General features: G+C 63.4%; 1 protein-coding gene across 2 annotated transcripts; it reads right to left on the reverse strand.

Annotated features, from left to right (window-relative positions):
• Positions 1-6,569: 6,569 nt before the first annotated feature.
• On the reverse strand, positions 6,570-16,818 carry CFAP410 (cilia and flagella associated protein 410). 2 transcript variants are annotated; one of them, XM_065877060.1, is made up of 7 exons: positions 16,639-16,818; positions 15,181-15,199; positions 13,760-13,806; positions 10,915-11,144; positions 9,753-9,921; positions 8,802-8,895; positions 6,570-6,701 (listed from the first exon to the last, which is right to left on the reverse strand). In XM_065877060.1, exons 1-7 carry the CDS (start codon positions 16,713-16,715, stop codon positions 6,570-6,572), a joined length of 768 nt encoding a protein of 255 aa, XP_065733132.1. In that variant the 5' UTR covers positions 16,716-16,818. The 2 variants fall into 2 exon arrangements, with proteins under 2 accessions (XP_065733132.1, XP_065733133.1); XM_065877061.1 differs by lacking the exons at positions 15,181-15,199; positions 16,639-16,818 and having other exon boundaries at positions 10,915-11,135; positions 13,760-13,788.
• Positions 16,819-18,118: the final 1,300 nt, after the last annotated feature.

The following is an 18,118-nucleotide window of genomic DNA, read 5'->3' on the forward strand; positions in this document are numbered from 1 at the left end:
AGCCGCGTCCCTGCCCCGCCCCCGCCTGCGCCCGCCTCCCGCCGCACCCCCCCCCGCCCCCACTTTGGAGCCTGGGCTGCTGCCGCCTGGAGCCTGCGGGCAGGCGGGCGGGGGGTGCACCCTGGCTCCGGGACTCTCACGGCCCCAGTTTCAGCCTGCTGTCCGCTCGGCTCTTCCCCAGGACAGAGCACCCTGGGCACCCACCTTCCAGCGCAAGGGTATGTGGGGGCGTCCGCGCTTGGACACCGCCGCCCCTCTGCCTCGGTACCCATGTGGCCCGGAGCCTCTGCTCGAGCCGGCCCTGCACCCTCACCAGCCCTGGGGGCGCAGCAGCCTGGGTCTCCGTGCCGGCGGGTGGAGACGTGACCCGGCGCGCCTCACTGTGCCCCTCTCCCTGTGTGCACTGGCCGCCGGGCTGAGTAGCGCTTGTCACCTTTTTTAGAAATAAAATCACCCCGACTGTGGGGTGCTGTCAGTCTCGGGAAAGCAGGGCCTCTGGAACCTTCTAGGGAGGGTGGGCGGGCTGGTGGTTGGTAGCCCCCCACCTGCACACATGGGTCTGGGGGCCTCCTCTGGGCTCTGGGCTGAGCCCGGTCTCAGGGACACGGGCCCTCTGGGGCCGCACCCTCATCCCAGGACCAGCAGCCCCTGTCCATGTGATGAGCTGAGCCCCTCCGTCCTGTGGGGTGACCTGGGCCCCCCAACCGCATCCTAAGGGGTGACAGGCCTGGCTTCCCCCCCTCTTGGGAGGACTTCTGAGCCTGGTTCTTGGGCCCCAAGTCTGACCTGGAACGTTCCCCCCGACTCAGCCTGGGGTCTCAGAAGCACAGCCAAGGATCCCGGGGCAGGTGGCTGAGGGCAGGCGGCCCTCGCTCCGCAGTGGCGCTGGCACCAGGGTCCTCGGGAGGATGAGCTGGATGTCGACCTCGTGGTCTGTGCTTTGCAGGTCCCCGTCACCCCTGCACAGGTTGCCCATCCACGTGTGTTCCCACTGCAGTCACCGGGGCCCTTCATCCAGGGCCGCTCTGCCTGCACCCTGCCTGTGGCACGCCTAGAGGTCAGGACGGGGTTCTGGGCCCCAGGAGGTTTTGTGGGGAGGCCCACAGGCCAAGGTGGGGGTCCCCGGGTGGGCGGGGGTCTCCCCGTCGGGCCCAGGCTGGGGCCCAGCGTCTCAGGCTGCCTTCGTGTGCCCACAGACCCCGGCAGGGAGCCTTGGTGACTCCTGGGCACCGCAGGCCTGGCTGGGCTGACCTGTGCTGGGGGCCCACGCCAGCCTCACTGTGTTGCCGAGAGCCTGGGGGCTCCTGGGTGCCCATTTCTGGAGCTGGGGCCCCTCCGGTCTGCTTTGCCAGCCCTGGGGCAGGCCAAGGCGGGGACGGTCCCCCAGCGGTCTGAGCCTCTGTCTCAAAAGACCAGGGGCAAGTTTCCAGGGCCCAGAAACCTGAGTGTGTGTGTGTGCGCACGTGTGTGTGTGCATATGTGAGCGTGTCTGTGTGTGTGCACACCTATGTGCCTACATGTATGTGCACACGCGCCTAGACACATGAGCGGGAGGCTGGAGCTCAGGGGTGGCGTCTCCCTTGGGGGTGACCCTGGCTGGTGGCAGCCGTGTCCCCTCTGTCCTCACCACACGCCAGCCCTAGCTGGGATGCCACGCTGACCCAGGCACTGCCCGGTGCCAGCCTCGCCCTCGCCTGGCTCCGCTTGACCCCTGTGGTGCTGGGTGCCCAATGCCCAGCCTGGGGAAGGCGGGAGGAGCGCTGGAAGGCTACTTTTCCAGGGTTTTCGGGTTGGTTTGGCTTAAATGTGCATTGTTTGTGGATGCTGGTATAACGAGCACTTGGCGGGACCTGGCCCCGTGCTGGCCTCCGACGCGCCCTCCAGGCCTGCCGCCTGCCTTCCTGGCACTCAGCCCTCCCCAGGGCGTCCCGCGCGGGGCACACAGGAGGCTGCCTGCCAGGCTGGAAGGACGTCCGCGGCGCCACCGGCCGCCTGTCCAGCAGCTGGGAGGCCCAGGCAGAGGCTGCGGCAGCTGCAGAAGGGCCGCGGTGTCCGGGCCCAGTCCCTGCCCTGCTCCTCCCTCCCTGTCGCCCCCCTTCCTCCTCTCAGCCAGCGCCTGGGATCCCCAAGCAAGAGGGGGCTTCCCGTTCGGCCAGGTTTGGTCTCAGCTGGACCTCGGCCCTTCTGAGTTGCCTGTTGGTGGAATCCCAGTGGCAGCAGGAGGGTGTCCACTGCCCCTAGTCTCTGAGCTCAGGGAGGGAAGGCCCACGACCTCCTTATCCCTGATCCAGGGATGCCTGGAGGGGGGTGAGGTGGGGCGCCGAGGTCACCGGATTAGGGCAGGCCCACCAGGACACTCCCTTCTATTAACTCAGAGTCACCTGATTAGGGGCCTTAACTACAGCTGTGCAGCCCCTTCACCTTGGCCATATACGGCCATATATCCATCACGTTCACGGACTGGCCCCCCATTTGGGGGTGAGGATCTGGTAGGGTGTACACGCCAGGGGTCTGGGACCTGGGGCCACCTCAGAATCCTGCCTCCCGCCACAGACAAGAAGAGTGGGCCTCAGCTGCAGGAAAGCATGCGCGTAGCAGTTTCTCAGAACAGGATGGGGGTGGGGTGTGAGGCCAAGGGCGCATTTCAGGGGACATGGCTGGGGAAGGAAGGTGCTGCGGGCCCAGGAACAGGGTGAGCCGGGGACCGGGCATCACTCTCGGGCTCCCTGAGGCCAGGACAGGGCTCTGGGAGGGGCCGGGTGGGGTCTGCTGTGCACTGGGGTGCTGGGCAGGCGTCCACGTGGTCTGGAGAGCAGGGGTGATGACCCACCTGCCTTGGGAAGCAGCCGGATCCCCACGATTCCTGCAACCCCCCCTCAGCCCCACTGGTCTAGGGCCACCCGACTGAGCAGGGTGGGGAGGGCTTGAAACCTGAGCCCCTGTCAACCCTAGCAGCACCCCCGAGGCCCAGGACGGTCCTGGAGGGCAGCTCCCCCGAAGCCATGGCCCCATCCCTGAGCCTGGTGCCCACCGGGGAGGATGCCAGGCAGGCTCTGGGACGCAGGTGACCACAAACGCATAGTTTTTCTGTCTCAGCGTTCTTGCATTCTGTCTCACTAGGCGGAGACTATAATTTTAGGCCCTGGCAAACACTGCAATTCCTGCGAGCTTTCCGGGGAACACAGCCCATGAGTCAGTCTTGCGGAGGTGATGGAACTTTGAGAGCGTCCACCAAAGTAGACGCTTGTGCGGCAGGTTCAGCTAGCGCCCTTCTCCGTAATTCTGCCGGTGGCAGGGCTCGGCAGGTGCTGGAGAGCATCGAAGACCACCCCAGAGGCTCCTGCACAGGTGCACTCACGACAGGACTGTGGGAGGGGCCTCCCCTGAGGGCCTAAATGCAGGGGGGTGGGGGAGGCCCTCGGACACCGTCCCAGACCCTGGACAGCCCGGCCAGGGGACGTCAAGGCAACATGCAGTGTGTTTGTCTCAGTCTGATGGTTGAGTCGGGCCACTCACCTGTCAGTCAGGGTGCTCACCTGTGAGCAGTCCCGCCCATTGGGCACGTGGGGACGGTACAGTGATGCTGTACTGGCTTGCCTGCTTGTCATGGTCCTGAGGAAGGGTTTACGCAGATGCTCCACCCCTGGTCTGGCTAAGGTTCATAGGTTTGTCTCTTCCAACCCTGCCCTGCCCACCAGTCCCTGCAGAGGGGGCAGGGCATGTGTCGGGCTCCTCAGGCGAGCTGTGGCCACCCACCTCCCTCATGTGAGGCTGTGACGGGCAGCTTTGCCCTTTACGTAGAAATAGCAAAAAGTGACAGCCCTGCAAGAGGAGAAAGACGCCGACTTCCCAGGGACCAGGCCCCGCATTGAACAGGGATGAAGACACTCAGGTCGGCGACAGCAGGACACAGACCCAGCTCGGGCTCCTGCGTGCCCACGCCGTCCTGGCTGGCTGAGCGGCCGCAGGAGTGCAGGGCAGGCACAGCTCATACTGGCGGCGCTGCTGGCCTCACTCAGCCAGGCCACCGTCCGCATCCACTCCTAGCCGGGCTAGCGCTCTTCCTCGGCCCGAGAAGATCCGGGGCTCGCCACGGTGGCATCCCGCTCGGCGTCCCCAGGTGCTCCCACACCCTGGCGGGGCCTCTCAGGACAGCAGGCTCCCCGGGAAGACACCGGAGCCCATGTCCATTCACAGCGCCCTGGAGAACCACTGTCCTTGGGATGCTGGCAGCCAGGACCCCTTGTTTCTTGTCTAATTTCCCAACTGGTTTGACGGGGGCCCCGTGAGCATCCCACAAGGGATCCCACAAGCATCCCAGAGGGCCCACGAACGCTTCCCGGAGGATATGACCAACAGAGGGAAGCCCCAGCGTCCTCCTGCAAACAGGGCAGCCCTGGGCTCAGGGACAGGGCGGGTAAGTGGCCCCTGCAAGGCTCCTTTCCACTCCCGCTCCTCCTGAAACTTGCCCCCAGTCGGCACGATCAGAGGGCGCCCCCTCCTGACCCACTGCGGGGTGGGGGGAGCGGGCTGAGGGGGGAGGGTCTGCAGCTCAGCAAACTGGGGGGCGCTCGGGGTCCCCACCCACCCGGTGGCCGGGAGACGGGATGTCGCCTCCACGTGGGAGGCTCTGGCGGCACTGCAGCCTGGCCCAGCGCCCCACGTCAGGTCAGGACCCAGATCTCGGCCTGTCCTGGACGCTGCATGCAGCACAGGGGCTGCTGGCGCAGGTGACCCAGTGGTGGGTCCGAGATGCAGAGTGACCGCCCTCGTTCCTGGGCAGCAGCTCCGTGGGGAGCACACAGTGCGTCTGGCCCACCTCTGGCTGCACTGACCAGCGTTTCAGACGAGCGATGTGTCCTCTTGGGTCTCAGCCCTTTCCTCCTTAAAGGGGGGCCAACAGGACAAACACACAGGCCGTAACGCCAGCACCTGCTTTGCTCCGAAACCCCACCTTCACGGTTACCTGGGGCGAAGTTCAGAGCTGGGACTGTGACGTGCCCATAAAGACCGGCGGCCTGAGATCCAGGCCAGGGGTGGATGCGCTTCGTCCTCGGTCCAGCTTGAGGGCTTCAGACGGGCACCGAGGGAGCAGGTGGCCGGGAGTGGGAGCCGGTGAGCTGACAGGAGGCTCTGACTAGGGGGTGGCGAAGGTGGGATGCGGGGGGAGCTGAAGAGTCAAGGGGCTGAGGCGGGCAGCTCACCCCGACCGGGGTCTGAGTCGAGGGTCCCTGACTTAGGCGAACCAGATCGTGGGGCAGGGGAAGTGGGTGTGAGCCGTGCCTCGTGGGTGGGGAGAGGGAGGGTGTTAATGCAACAGAAGCACACACGGCTTGTTCTAACCAGGACGGGGCTTTATTGAAGACATCCACCGTCCCGTAACACGAGAGAAGGCACACGCACAGGCCACGGCCACCTGTCCTAGACGGCCCCGCGTGGCGAGTCCTCGCTTCCTGCGGCCAGACCTCACCCCCTGCCCTGAGAAGTACAGGGGGGCCCCAAGGTGAACCCCCGCCTTTCCCGGGGCCCCCCATGAGGCCAGTGTGAGACGGTTGCACCATGAGTGCGCCTTCATCTTCCCGGAGCCGGTGATCTTTCGGGCTGGTGTCTTGCACACGCTGTGGTCAGTCCCCCTTGGGTCTGTGCAGCCCTCATGCAACCTGACACACCCTCGGCTCCCACAGGGACGTGGATGTTCCTGCCCCAACAGGACACCAGTCCCTGTCATTTCAAGCCCAGCAAGAAGGGACCTCCCCTAACGGCTCGGAGGGCACCCTCCTCCCCTTGCACTGGGGGCACCAGGAAGGACCCCAGGGCTGTGGAGTCACCGCCCGCATCCCGGCCACCGCAGCAAGGCCTGCGACTCTTCCCAAAGAAAGAGAACATAAGACGCCTTTTCCAGAAGGCTGTCCCTTCCCACGCGGCTGCTTCAGGTCCCCGGACAGAAGCGGCAGGCCTGTTGTCCAGGTCTTCTCACTCGGGCGGCACAGACCCTGTGTCGTGCAGGGCTCTCGAGAAGGGACACAGTGCACTGCAGACAAAACGTCCCTGGAGGCGGCAGGCAGCCCACCCCTAAGGCTGCCACCGTTCTGGAAGTCTCCTGTGGTCAACAGAAATCCATCCCACGACAGCGTCAGACAACTGGCTGAGAAAACATGCGCGAGCGACTGCCCTTACCTTTAACAAGAATGTCAAGGCCGAGCCTGTCATTCAGGAAACATCTGCTTCCAGATCAGACTTTGGAAAAACGTTTATTAGGGAGGACAGCTGCAAAGCCCACCTTCAGGAAGAGGCAAGTCGAGGTGGCCCTGCCATACAGGAGGGCATCTGGCTATGGCCCCTCACAGCAGAGGGCACAGGGGGAGGCCTGCCCAGCCAGCCCCTCCTGCCCTGGCGTGGTGCCCATCCACAGCGAAAGCTCGGCTTTCCTGGGTGGGCGAGGCTTCCTAAGGACGCAGCCCTGTGCGCCGAGGCTCAGCCTGGGGTCGAGCAGAGGCCGCAGCTGTGACCCCCACCCTCCCAGGTGTTCGGGAGTACGCCGGACTTCAGCTCGGGGTCCCCGCTGATGGTCACTCCATGGCCTCCTGCAGCTCCTGCTTCTGCAGGGCCTGGAGCCGGCTGACCACGCGCTGGTGGACGGCCTCCAGCCCCTCGCTGTCTAGTTCCCGCAGCAGCAGGAGGACGGCGGTCAGGACGTTGTTCTGGGGGCACAGAGAGTCACTGGGTGAGCAGCACGCCTGCGAGGCTGGGCGGCCGCCCACACCACGACACACGCGCACATCGCGGGAGCAGAGCCTGCAGGAGGGCGGCCTTGCAGGGAACAGGTGGAGACTCTGGCAGACGGAAGCCACAGTCGTGGCACGGGTGTGGCACTCACCGCCGGCAGGGACTTCCTACGAACTGACTTACCTGTTCACAGCCCTGAGGCCCAGAGAGGCTGGGCGGCAATGGAGCAGAGGCCTGCAGCAGGCTCTCGGCAACACGCACTCAAATGCACACGTGCTTAGTGTGTGACGCACCCGTGTCCACATAGCTACACCGGGTTTCCATCTGCATTTGAGCAGGGAAACAATGCCATTTCTACCAGGAAAATTCTGGAAGGATTTTGCGCAGGCGGCTACTTGAGCCGATCCCTCTTGTTGGATGAGCTGAGGCATAGCCGCAAGCCAGAGCGTGCAGCCCATGTGGACACATGAGGACGTGGCTCAGGGGCTCACGCTTGGGGTGCCAATCCCTGGCTCTGCAACGCCCCCAGACTCCTGCTGCCCTCAAATCTCACCAGCCCTCCCCCGTGTCCCCAGGTCTTCCTGGCCACCGGCACCTCGCACTCAGAGGCTTGCGGGGGGCTTGATGCCCACAGGGACACCCAGCCTGGCCGGGACCCTTGGTGGCAGAGCCAGGGCCCTTCTGTCCTCTGCTTTCAGAGCAGGTGTCCTGTTTGAGCAGTTTGATGGTCTTTCGTTTGCATTTATGGCAGGTGCGGAGTTGAACCAGTGTCTTCAATCTCTGGTCCACCCTGCACTGCAGAGGCCCTGGAGTGGGAGTGAGGGTGCGGGGAGCTTCAGGCCTTAGCCCCGCTGCTGGGCAGACCTGCCACTGGGGACGGTACATGCCTCGGGCTCCTCCCAAAACACGTGGGAAGTGTGTGCAGGGACCCTGAGCTGCCCCACGCGGCCACCTCACTGAGGAGAGCGTTGCCACGAGGGGACAGTGACCTGCCGGGGTGGGGCAGGGCGGGAGAGACTAGCCACAGGCCAAGCGACTGCTGCCTAGATCGGCCTTCAGCCCGCGGTCACATCTGTCCACAGCCCTGGGGGCTGGCACTTCCAAGGATGGGGCCTCAGTCCATCCACTTCTGTACTTCCCGTGAGCTTCGCACGCATTTCAAGTGGTCACCGCATGAATGAGAGAGGCCCAGCCCGTGGCTTCGGGCAGCCCCGCTCAGACTGTGGTGCCCCCCTTCATGATGCCACAGGGAGGTCACAGCACCTGACAGCTCTGGTCAGGCCGAGCCAGGGGCTGGAGCAGGTGCTGGGGGGTCACGGGCCTCCCCACAGACCCTGGTTCAGACAGCTCCCCTTCCCACGTAAGCCGGTGGCGAGGTCCCCTCTGGGCTGAGCTGACTGGTGACCCATTCCCCTGCCAATGACCGGCTCAGGGAACTGACATGGAGCCTGCTGGGGGGCAGGGGGCACGTGGGGAAGACGTTGCACTGGTAAGAGGACACACGGCAAGAAACGGCCCCACCCTTCTGCCGGCCACAAGCCTGGAGCAGGGCATCCCTGTGAGCGCAGGACGAGCCCAGGCACAAGCCGGAGTGACACGAGAGGACTTGGAGGGACCCGGGTCCTCGCTGATGTCACTCAACTGCCCACACGACCTACTTATCGTTCAGCCAACAAGCCGTGGTCCTTACAGGGATGCCTATGGAGCCGTGGGGCCTGCCGCCTGGTCACCGCACGGGGACACCGCCACCGCCCTGGCCAGGAGGGGCCCTGCTTCTAACCGCAGGTGGGAGGCCTCTCCCCAGGCAGCAACCTTCCCGCCCCGAGACCGCCCTCGGCACAGCCCCAGGCGCGGTGGGGGCCCCCACTGCGCACTCAGGCACCCCTCCCCCGTCTGCCGTGCCCCACCAGCTTAGATGTAGACACAGACATTGGACCCAGACGGTCGGCTTCCCACCCTCTAGGGCCTGGCTTCGCGCGTCCCTGTGGTGTCTCCAGCCCCGCCCCCCGCCCCCAGCCCCCAGTCTCCACATTCCGGGGCCTCTTCCGGCCAGAGCAGCCTCCAGTCACACTCACCCTGTTCTTGCGACTGCTTGTGGCCGCCCTCTGCGAGAAGGAAGGAAACTGGTCCCGGGAAGGGCGCTTCAGGCCGAGCTGCCCCTGGATGCTGCTGGCGGGGGCGGGCGGGGGGAGGACAGCGGTACGTGAGGCCCGAGGGGCGCGGAGCCCCGCCCGCACTGTTCACACAACATTTGTGGGTCCGGCGCCTCGGGGAACAGCGAGGAAGAGGCTCCTAAAAGTGGACCCCACCCTGTCCGCAGGGAGGGCCCCACTGCAGGACTCTGCTTCTGGGGGGACAGGAGCAGTGGACGGAGGGGCCGGGGCAGCTCTACTTCTCTGACCCCTGGGGTCACCTCCCTGCTCCTGGCGCTCCCCCCGGGGCCGGGGGTGGGGCACTAGCACAAATGCTGCACGAGCCCCGGCCACGTGCCCTCCCCGTCCCGCCGCGGGATAGCAAGACGCGTGGGCCGCATCTGTAAGCGGACGCCCAGCCTGGGCCCCGCTGTGAACAGTGGTCTCCACCACGTTCCTCAAGTCCAGTTTCTGCCCACAAACGTCTGTGACAATCATTCAATTGAGGTGCCCTGTGGGTCAGGGGGGGAGGGGGGAGGGAGGGGGGGAGGGAGGGAGGCGGGGAGGGCCCTCCCTCAGCCCACACGCCCCGCCGTCCCCGGGGCTCCTGAGGCCACACAGAGGCTCAGCCGGCCACGGCCATGGCCACGAGGCTTCCCTCCTGCCAGGGGGCCCTGCACGCCCACCAGCCCACCGCCCTGAGTCCACCACTCCCTGCGGAGGGCTGGTCCCACACTCGCATGAGCTCCCTGCCCTGGGTCTTCTCCTGGCCACGTGGCTGACCCCAGGCTGGGGGCCCCTGAGAGCCAGCCCAGAAACAAACACCCACACCCCCCATCCAGCCCCAGAGGCGCAGCCGCGCGCGGGAGGACAGGGCAGGCCCGCGGGCCACACCTGGTCTCCTCGCCGAGGCTCAGCGGGTCCCGTGGCATCTCGGCAGCGGCATCCTCGGCGCTCAGGGTGTAGGACAGCTCGGGCGGGCCATTCCCTGAGTGCTGTCTGCTGGGGGCCGTGACCTCCTCTCCCTCCACCAGCGCTCGGGACACCTCCTCCTCCGTCACAGCTTGGGAGGGGGAGGGGGAGGGGGCAAAAGCATCAGTGGCCTCACCGCAAGCGAGCCCCGCGAGCCGTGGCCCCACCGTCCCCTCGGCGCTCAGCACGGTCTGCTTCGGGGATGAGGCGGCTGTCTGTCCACCCCGACGGCGAGCACCCGGGAGCAGGGCTGGGCCCCCCACCATTGCATCCCGCCCTGGAGGTGCTGGAGAAACGACAGATGGCCAATGACTGCTTGTGAATCTGAATTCCAGCATTTGCCAAAAGCAGATAGATACTCATAAAAAACCCTAAACTAAGACCCTAAAACTAAACCCTGAACTAAACCCTAAACTAAGGTTTTTAAAAGGAATAGACCACACCGTATTTCTTCTATTTCACTCACACGTGACAGTTTATCTGAAGCTTATTTATATCAAAGTCATTCACCTAGGAGAAAATCATCGTGCACATAAGGGTCAGGAACCAGCACAGAGAACGCCAGGGGCTTCACAGGAAAAAGGCCTGGCCCTGGACACGAGCTGGAACCCCAGAGGCGGGAGCAGGGAAGGCCCACACACGTCGCCTCGTGCGTGATGGAGGAGAGGCGGCTTGGAACGGCAGGAAGGCGCCCCCCAAACCCCCACCCCACCCCTCCAACAGCAAGGCAACCCGGGGTGGGAGGGGTCAAGGACCGATGGAGCACCCTCACCTGCTGGCATCACCACCTTGGGACCCTGTCGACCAGCAGTGATGCTGCCCGGCCACCCAGACCGTCACGAGCTCCCAGGGCAGGTGGGTGAGCATTTGGAGCAGAGGGTACTTAGCAGGATAAAAAGGAGAAGCAGCAGCTCAGTGCTTCGACGGCGGGACCGAGAAACAACGGTGCGGGTTCAGCCGAGATCCTACACTCCGCGAGGGGCCGTGCCGGGCGGCAGACGGCACAACCTGGGGCACCCCGAGGAGGCCGGCCTCCCCGGCACCTGCGAGAGGGGAGGGGTGGAGCCTGCCCGCGGGCACCTACCCCGGTTGTCCAGCTTCTGCAGGCGAGGCAGGTTGCGCAGGACGGTCATGCGGTAGAGGTGAGGGCAGGCGCCACAGCAGGGGTTCTCCGCCAGCCACAGCACACGCAGGCACGGGAGGCCCTTCAGGTAGAAGAGCTCCGCCAGACTGGAGATGCAGTTCTTGCGCAGGTAGAGCTCGCTCAGCTGCCGGCAGCGGCTCACGGGCTCCAGGGTGGAGATGCTGTTGACGCTGCAGGGAGATGGCCGTCAGTGCCTGCCGGGGCACCCCCGCCCCGCGGAGACGAGAGCACTGCGGGGCCGGTGCCCACCTGCCCCCGCCTTAGAAGTAGGTCAGACCCGGCCGTGGCTAGTCAAGTGCGAGGGAGGGCCCGGGCCCAGGAGAAAGCCCTGGGGGCGGGGGAAGCTCCTCCAACTGAAGGTGGGAGCGGCAGCCCCGGCTCTGTTGAGGCCGCGAGGAGTCAACCTTAGGGGTAGGAGGTCTCAGCCCCCTTACAGGACAAGAGACTGCGGCCTCCCCGGGACACACCAAGCCCAGAGCTGGCAGCGGCCAGGAACACCCATGTGGCCAAGAACCGAGCACTGAACTTCCAAACCCAGGTTCACCGAAGAAACAGCCACGGGTTTAAATGATGAGTGACCCAGAGACGGGACAGCAGCCAGGCGCCCGGCAGAGAGCTACAGGCTTGAGCTGACGGGACGGGATCACCCCCCGCACACCCAGTCGGACCAGCCGGCTGAGCTCGAGGGGGCAGCCGAGCATCCTCACGCCCTGAGCCCCAGGCCGCAGGGGACCCTGCCCGACGTGCCGGACCGGTCTAGACCACCCTGTGCTGGACGCTGCGCTTGTGCTGGGCAGGCTGTCCCAACTCCTGCCTTAGGGCCGCTGCTGCCCCACCCGACACTCACTTGTCAACGTGGTTGCTGGTGTGCTCGGCACCACCTCGCCCGGCAGCCGGGATGAGGCTGACGCCACCTCACCACGAGCAAACCCAGGCTCTGGAATCCTCACCACCAGGGAAGCTGCGCAGGCCATGGGGTGAAGCGAGAAGTTCAACCTGCGGCGGCCTGGAGTCCCCTCCTCGCCCACTAAGGCTGCCGCTGCTACGTACCGAACGCAACCTCAGATCCAGATGCTGGGATCCTGACCCCCAGGGCAGTGGTGTTAGGGGGTGGGGCCCCCATGAGCGGGGTCAGTGCCCTTATAAGAGGGACCCCACAGAGCTCTCCGCCCTTCTGCCGGGTGAGGACACAGGGCGAAGATGCCGTCTGTGAGCCAAGAGGCAGCCCCTCACTAGACCCTGATCTCGGGCTTGTGGCCTCAGAACTGTGAGGAATCAATGTCTGTAAAATCCCACTAGAGCAGCCAGAATGGACTAAGCCTTCCTGCCCATGGGCACCAAGACCAAAGCCAAACTAACTCATCTCACAGGACGGCCAACCCGCATCCAAGCAGCAGTCCCCACACTGCGGGGGTCCCACCAGTTCAAGCGGCCAGATAGCCCGGCGACAGCCCTGGGCACTGTCCTCCCCCCGCTGCGGCGGTGAGAACCCCTGCTGCACGACGAGCGGGCCTTCGGCTCGGAGGCCCGGCAACTTGCCCCAGATTCCTCAGACAGCGCTCAGCAGCGATGGGGTTAAGTCCGCAGCCCGCTGCAAGTTTCCTGCTACTTTTGGGTAACCAAAGTGTAAACACTTGTTTGTCAGGTAAGGCCTTCTGGGGCGTGGGCTCAAATCCCAGCTTCACTGATAATCGTACCAGGTGAGTGACGGTGGACGGCTGGTGCCCCACCTGCCCCACTGCCGTGCTCCTCCTGCCTCCACCCCACCCCACCCTGGGGCCGCTGCTGCCTTCACCCCCGTCCCACAGGCCTTGCAGCCAGGGAAGCCAAGGTACACAGGGCCGAGCTGGGCCCTGGGCAGGAGACCGGTCCTGGGCCCACTCCTTCATTCATTCCTTCGTCCCGCAAGAAGGTGCTGGCCTGAGCCTGTCGGGTCGGGACTGGGGGTGCGTGAGCACAAGGTGGGCGGCACGGCACCCACCAGGTGACCTCGGAAGGCGCAAAGGAGGCCGAGCAGAGGGCTAGGGAGGGACAAACAGGATGGCCGGCTGTGTGACGGGGAAGGTGAGTGACGGGATCTGCACGGGACCAAGGGCCTAGGACCCACATGCAGGGCGAGTCCTGCAACCTTCTGAGCTGCCAAACAGGGAGTCTGCCTTCCTTACAGGGCTTAAATCTCCCTGAGGTTTTAGGTGTGGGGACCCGCAGAAAGCACCCACCCCGGCATCTGGCAGGGTCAGCTCCCTCCCGGGCCCAGAGCAGACAGGACAGGGCTCAGGGCTGGAGGGCGTTCCTCCCTCCGCCTGACCCTGCAAACTCCCCAGGCGCCTGAAGCCCCAAAGACAGTATTTGGTTCTTTCAAGGTTTCCTTTGTTAAACCGCTAATGATTCTGGAAGAGGTCAACTATTACCAAGGACAGATTGTGTGATGCAGGGAAGCTGGCAGAGCTCCAGGCAGTGATGGAACCAGGAGGGCAGGAAAGGCTGGCGCGCTGGGGCAGACGTGGTCACCCTGGGGCGGCTGCTCACCATTAGGAGGGCGGCACCCACGGACCCCCAGGATGGGCAGGGCGAGCTCGGGGGAAGCCCGGGTGCCCTCCAGGCAGGGGCGGAGCTGCAGAGCGGCCAGGGCCTCGTGCTGCCTGGGCCTGGCCTGTAGCAGCGGCCCTCCCACACCTTGGTTGGGAATTTTCAGGTTATCTGAGGGCCTGCGGGAGGGATCTGAACATTCTCCTCCTCTTCCAGCCCCAGTGACTTAAGAGTGGAGCGGGCCGGCATTTACTACCTGAGGGTGATCACTTCCAGGCTGGGCATTTCCCGGCATATGGAGATCTAGGAAGGAAAAGAATGTGATTTTGCAAAAGTTGCTGGGCACTGGCCCTGTGACGTCACGCCCCTCCAGCAGCCAAGAGAACCAAGTTGGAGCTGCAGTCCGCCCCACGCCAAGGGCCTAAGCAGAGGAGCCGCCCTCGCCCCAGGAGCACGCAGGGCTCTGCATCCCGCTCCCCTCTGCAGCCCAGACGTCCCCTCTACCCGATGGAGAAACGGGCACCCTCTCCACGACTTTAAACAGCATCTTTACTACCAAATGCTACCAGTCCTCGAGACGGAGCATTCCTCATTTTAGATGCCCTCAGAGGACATCCGTAAGGGGAGCTGAATGGACAGAGGACCTTTCTTCTTGCTGCCCCTGACATCCAGGGAAAGGACAGAAGCCGCTTCTGGCCAACAGAGCTGTGCCAATAGGGAGACAGGCTTGAAACTGGATCTCAGACCATCTTAACACTGAGTCAGTGGAAGAGCGCAGCGGGGCTCAGGATGGACCACGCGGGCTCCCTGACCTGTGAGGCTGATGAACGGCGAAGCCCCAAATATCTGTGTGCCTGCCAGACCCCACGCACGGGGCCAGATGGGGTCCCCGCCATCAACAAGCGCACAGTCTGGCCAGAATGCTTCACACCTGCGGTGGGTCTGTTCTCCGTGACAGTGGTGTCTTGCTTTGTTTGTTTTTGCTGCTGGGCAGACAGCACTTCAGCTACAGAATGAGGCAGAACTGGCTCTTCTGGGCAGCCCTGACAGCATCTCCAACTTTGTTTCTCAGAAAAAGTACGGTTCAAGGTACGAAACAGAAGTCAGTAAGAACCCGCTGACTAGCACCCACACTCTGTGCGAGCTGGAGACGTTCATTCCAGAAACGGGCGGGCGGGGGCAGAAATCTATTCACGGACATACAGCTCAGCCCAGCGGCCCAGCTCCGTGCTCTGCCCCCACCCAGGCCCCATCTCGTCCTGCCCTGGGAGTCAGGGTGAAGCTGGATCTGACCAAGGGGAGGAGCTGAAGTGAAGAAACTCCTCGGGGACGTGAAGTCCAGGAACCTATACAAGGAACCCTCCGGCTGAGTGCACTGCTTTTAAAGCCAACCAACCAAGCCACTGGGGCTCTTCCCCGGGTGGGAGCAGGTCTGTGCCTTGGACCTGCCCGCTCCTCCGTGAGGCCTGCCTTTCACCTGCAGGAGGATGTGTGCGGGAACGTCACAGCGCACTTGGGTCCTGTAGAACTTTTTCTTCATGAGTGGTTCTGCCTTACAAAAACCGCTCAAGGAGCAAAGTACTGGTCGGCCGCCTGGATCGCGTGGGAGCGGCCTGTCAATTTAACCAGCCTCCCGGGGACCAGGGATTGTCTGGAGACGATCAGCACGATACTTACATCAGTGAGGTGGCTGCCCCTGGAGACGGAAAAAGACACACGCACTTTTATTTTGTTGAAGTTGAATTTAAAACATTAAAACCAAAAATTAATGACAAACATCTACAGACTTGAAGAGTCTGTGATTTTAACGACAAAGTAAAAGAAAGCTTTCCCAGATAACGGACAAAGGTGCCAAAAATCGTCTCCTGGTTGATTTTGGACGAAACTATTTGATACTGGCGGCCTCCTTCGCAGACTCAGGCACAGCAGACGACGCCCCATTTGAAGGACACCAAGATTTCCTCATTCTCAAGGCTGCTGCACTGAGGGATAATTCCCTCACTAATGTGCATAACAAGGGAGTCTTTGTAAGGGCCAAGTTCATGAGACTTATGAAACACACTTCAGAAAGCCTGGAATAGGGCCGTTGTGCCTCCCTGCTTAGGGGAAGAATGACCGCCCCATGCAGAACAAAGGCACGCATTATTGAAAACGATGACAGGGATGCCGTGGCCAAGATACCAGATGTGCAGAGCAAAGAGAGAGGCTTTTAATGAACAGCCAGAGCTCACTGCAGCCAGTCTGCCCGACACCAGTGGGAGGACGCTCCACTTCTGGCTGAGCGCCACCTGAACTGTCCAGTGTACAGGGCGCGTGGAGCCGTGCTCTGAACCCCCCGTGAACGTGTGCGGACCTTTCCGGAGTTTCAGAAGTACTTCTGATCCTTCCTCGGCTCAGCTAGGCCTGGCCGCCCTGCCTTTGAGCCTGCACCTGTATCTCTTCCTGTCACCTCCCGGACAGTAAGTCCCCTGGGGACAACCCCTCTCCGTACCCGCCCCCCCAGAGCTCAATTACAAAAATGTTTACCGAAGCATCACTTTAGAGTCTCAGTTTCCTTTCTTTCCCCAAGCAAGGGTGTCAATCACCTTGATCTCCCACCTTATCAGCAGGCCTGGCTCCCAGGGACTGCTGGCAATGTCAGAAATGAGACCTGTCCACAGAGGGAAACGTCTGCCCACTAAAACTACCGAGAAGTCCAAGAACAGTCTTCAAGGTAATTCCAACCGTTTCCAGCAAGGAGGGCTGCTTTGGAGCTGTGTGTGAAATACCACTGCTCAGGGGTGAAAATTCTGAAACGACCTTTCCCCAAAGGCCCCCTGAGCTTATGGCATCACCTCCCAGAGGCTGTGAGCCCCTGGCACCGGGCACACCAGCCTGGACAGGGGCCAGGAAGGTGAGGCCAGAGGTGCCCCCCCCTCCATCCTGAACCCCTCTGCATCCTCCGCAGGCCCTTCTCGGTCCCGCCCCAGAGCAGAGGGGGCGGGCTGGGGTCCCCGCTCCAGGGCCGAGGTGCTGGGCAGGGGTCTCCATTCCTAGACGGCTCTTCCCAGCCCTGTCCCAGGGAGGGGGTCCCGGGAAGGGGGTGCGGGCAGCGGGCAGGACACGCGGGGACGGCCCCCGGCCTCTGGGCCTCACCAGCAGTTGAGCTTCCGCACGCTGTGCAGCTCCGAGGCCTTGGCCCGGGACAGGACCATCTTCCGCGTCAGCTTCATGACGGCGGGCAGCCCGAAGGCCTCAACCCGACCCAGCTCTCAAACCGCCAGCTACCACTGAGGCCGTCCGCCAGGCCGCGGCGCTTCTCCAAGGGGCGGGGCCCGCGTCGTCAGGGGCGGGCTCTGAGAGCCCATTGGCCGGCAGCGAGGGGGCGGGCCGGCGCGAGCGCAGTGGGGCCGCCAGGGCTTCTGCTCCGCGCATTGGTTCCGCCGCGCATTGGTTCCCCCGCACATTGGCTCCGCCTCGCCGGCTCCGCTCTGCCCCTGGCGCCGCGCGCCCGGTTCTGCGCATGCACATTGTGGGGGACACCTCTAACCCCCCCCAACCCCGGCTCTGACGCGATTCTGGCGCGACTCTGGCGCGATTCTGAGACGACAAGGTTGGAGACTGCAGCCAGATGCGGGTCGGGTCCCGAATCCCAACCCCCGACCCCCAGCCCCCTCCCCGATTCCCGAACCATGGACACTAACCCCGGGCCCCAGTCCCCGCCCCGAGTCCCAAATCCCGAACCTCAACCCCGGCCCCAGTCCCCGCCCCGAGTCCCAAATCCCAAACCCCATCCCCTGGCCACAGCCCCCGCCCCCGCCCAGAACCCCAACCCCGGGCCCCAGTCCCCGCCCCGAGCCCCGTGCATTAGAAGTGATGGTCTCGTAACTGCCCTGAATTAGAAAGATTTAAAATGTTGAGAGAACTCCAGGACAGTCCCAGGGCTGCGTTGATCCTCTCCCTCTCAGCATTTAAGGAAAGGCGGCAGGTGCCAAAGGTACGGGCCAGCCCTAACAGAGACCTCGCAAGTACTTACACATTTTAGAAATCAAAGGTTACTTGGGCTGCAAAGTACATTAAGACAGGTACCGGGGATCTCAGACCCGTTAGAATTGACAAGACCAAGCTCAGCCTCCTCTGGGACCTCTTTCCCATTAGGCCCTGGTCCAGTCTTTGGCCTGTCCAGCCCAATCTCAGCAAAGATCCTGCTAGGTGACCCCCACCCTTGATCTCTGATCGCCCTCATTATCTGCTTAAGCGCCTCATCCCTCCCTCACAACTGGTAGCTAATCTTCTTGGCCTGTAGTTTGCAAGATCCCCTGCCCTTGAAGTCTCTTGGTAACTTTCCATCCGCTGGCCCCTCACTGCTCCTTGGCTGCAAATCCCCCTTTTCCTTGTTGAACTTGGAGTTGAGCACAATCTCTCTCCTCTAATTGCAATATTCTTGAATAAAGTCTTCCTTACTCTTTTAACAAGTGTCAGAATGATTTTTTCTTTCACAGGGGTCAGAGCTTGCTTTCCCAGGGTGTCACAGCCACATCCCAAGCCCAGGGCCCTGGAGAGTGGTGAAGGACCTGCATGTACGAGGGACCCCCGGCAGGACCAGGGGTTGCAATTCAGTGGGGGAGAGTGGAAT

The sequence above is a fragment of the Phocoena phocoena genome, chromosome 4 (genome assembly GCF_963924675.1).
Source record: "Phocoena phocoena chromosome 4, mPhoPho1.1, whole genome shotgun sequence".
Taxonomy (NCBI): domain Eukaryota; kingdom Metazoa; phylum Chordata; class Mammalia; order Artiodactyla; family Phocoenidae; genus Phocoena; species Phocoena phocoena.

What these genes read in the sequence shown, in the direction of transcription:
- CFAP410 (XM_065877060.1), bottom strand. Translation starts at nt 16,715, where the DNA reads ATGAAGCTGACGCGGAAGATGGTCCTGTCCCGGGCCAAGGCCTCGGAG. An exon ending in AGCCTCGGCGAGGAGACCAG is followed by an intron (nt 8,896 to 9,752) that starts GTGTGGCCCGCG and finishes CGCCCCCGCCAG; the next exon opens with CAGCATCCAGGGGCAGCTCG. An exon ending in CAAGCAGTCGCAAGAACAGG is followed by an intron (nt 6,702 to 8,801) that starts GTGAGTGTGACT and finishes CTGTGCCCCCAG; the next exon opens with AACAACGTCCTGACCGCCGT.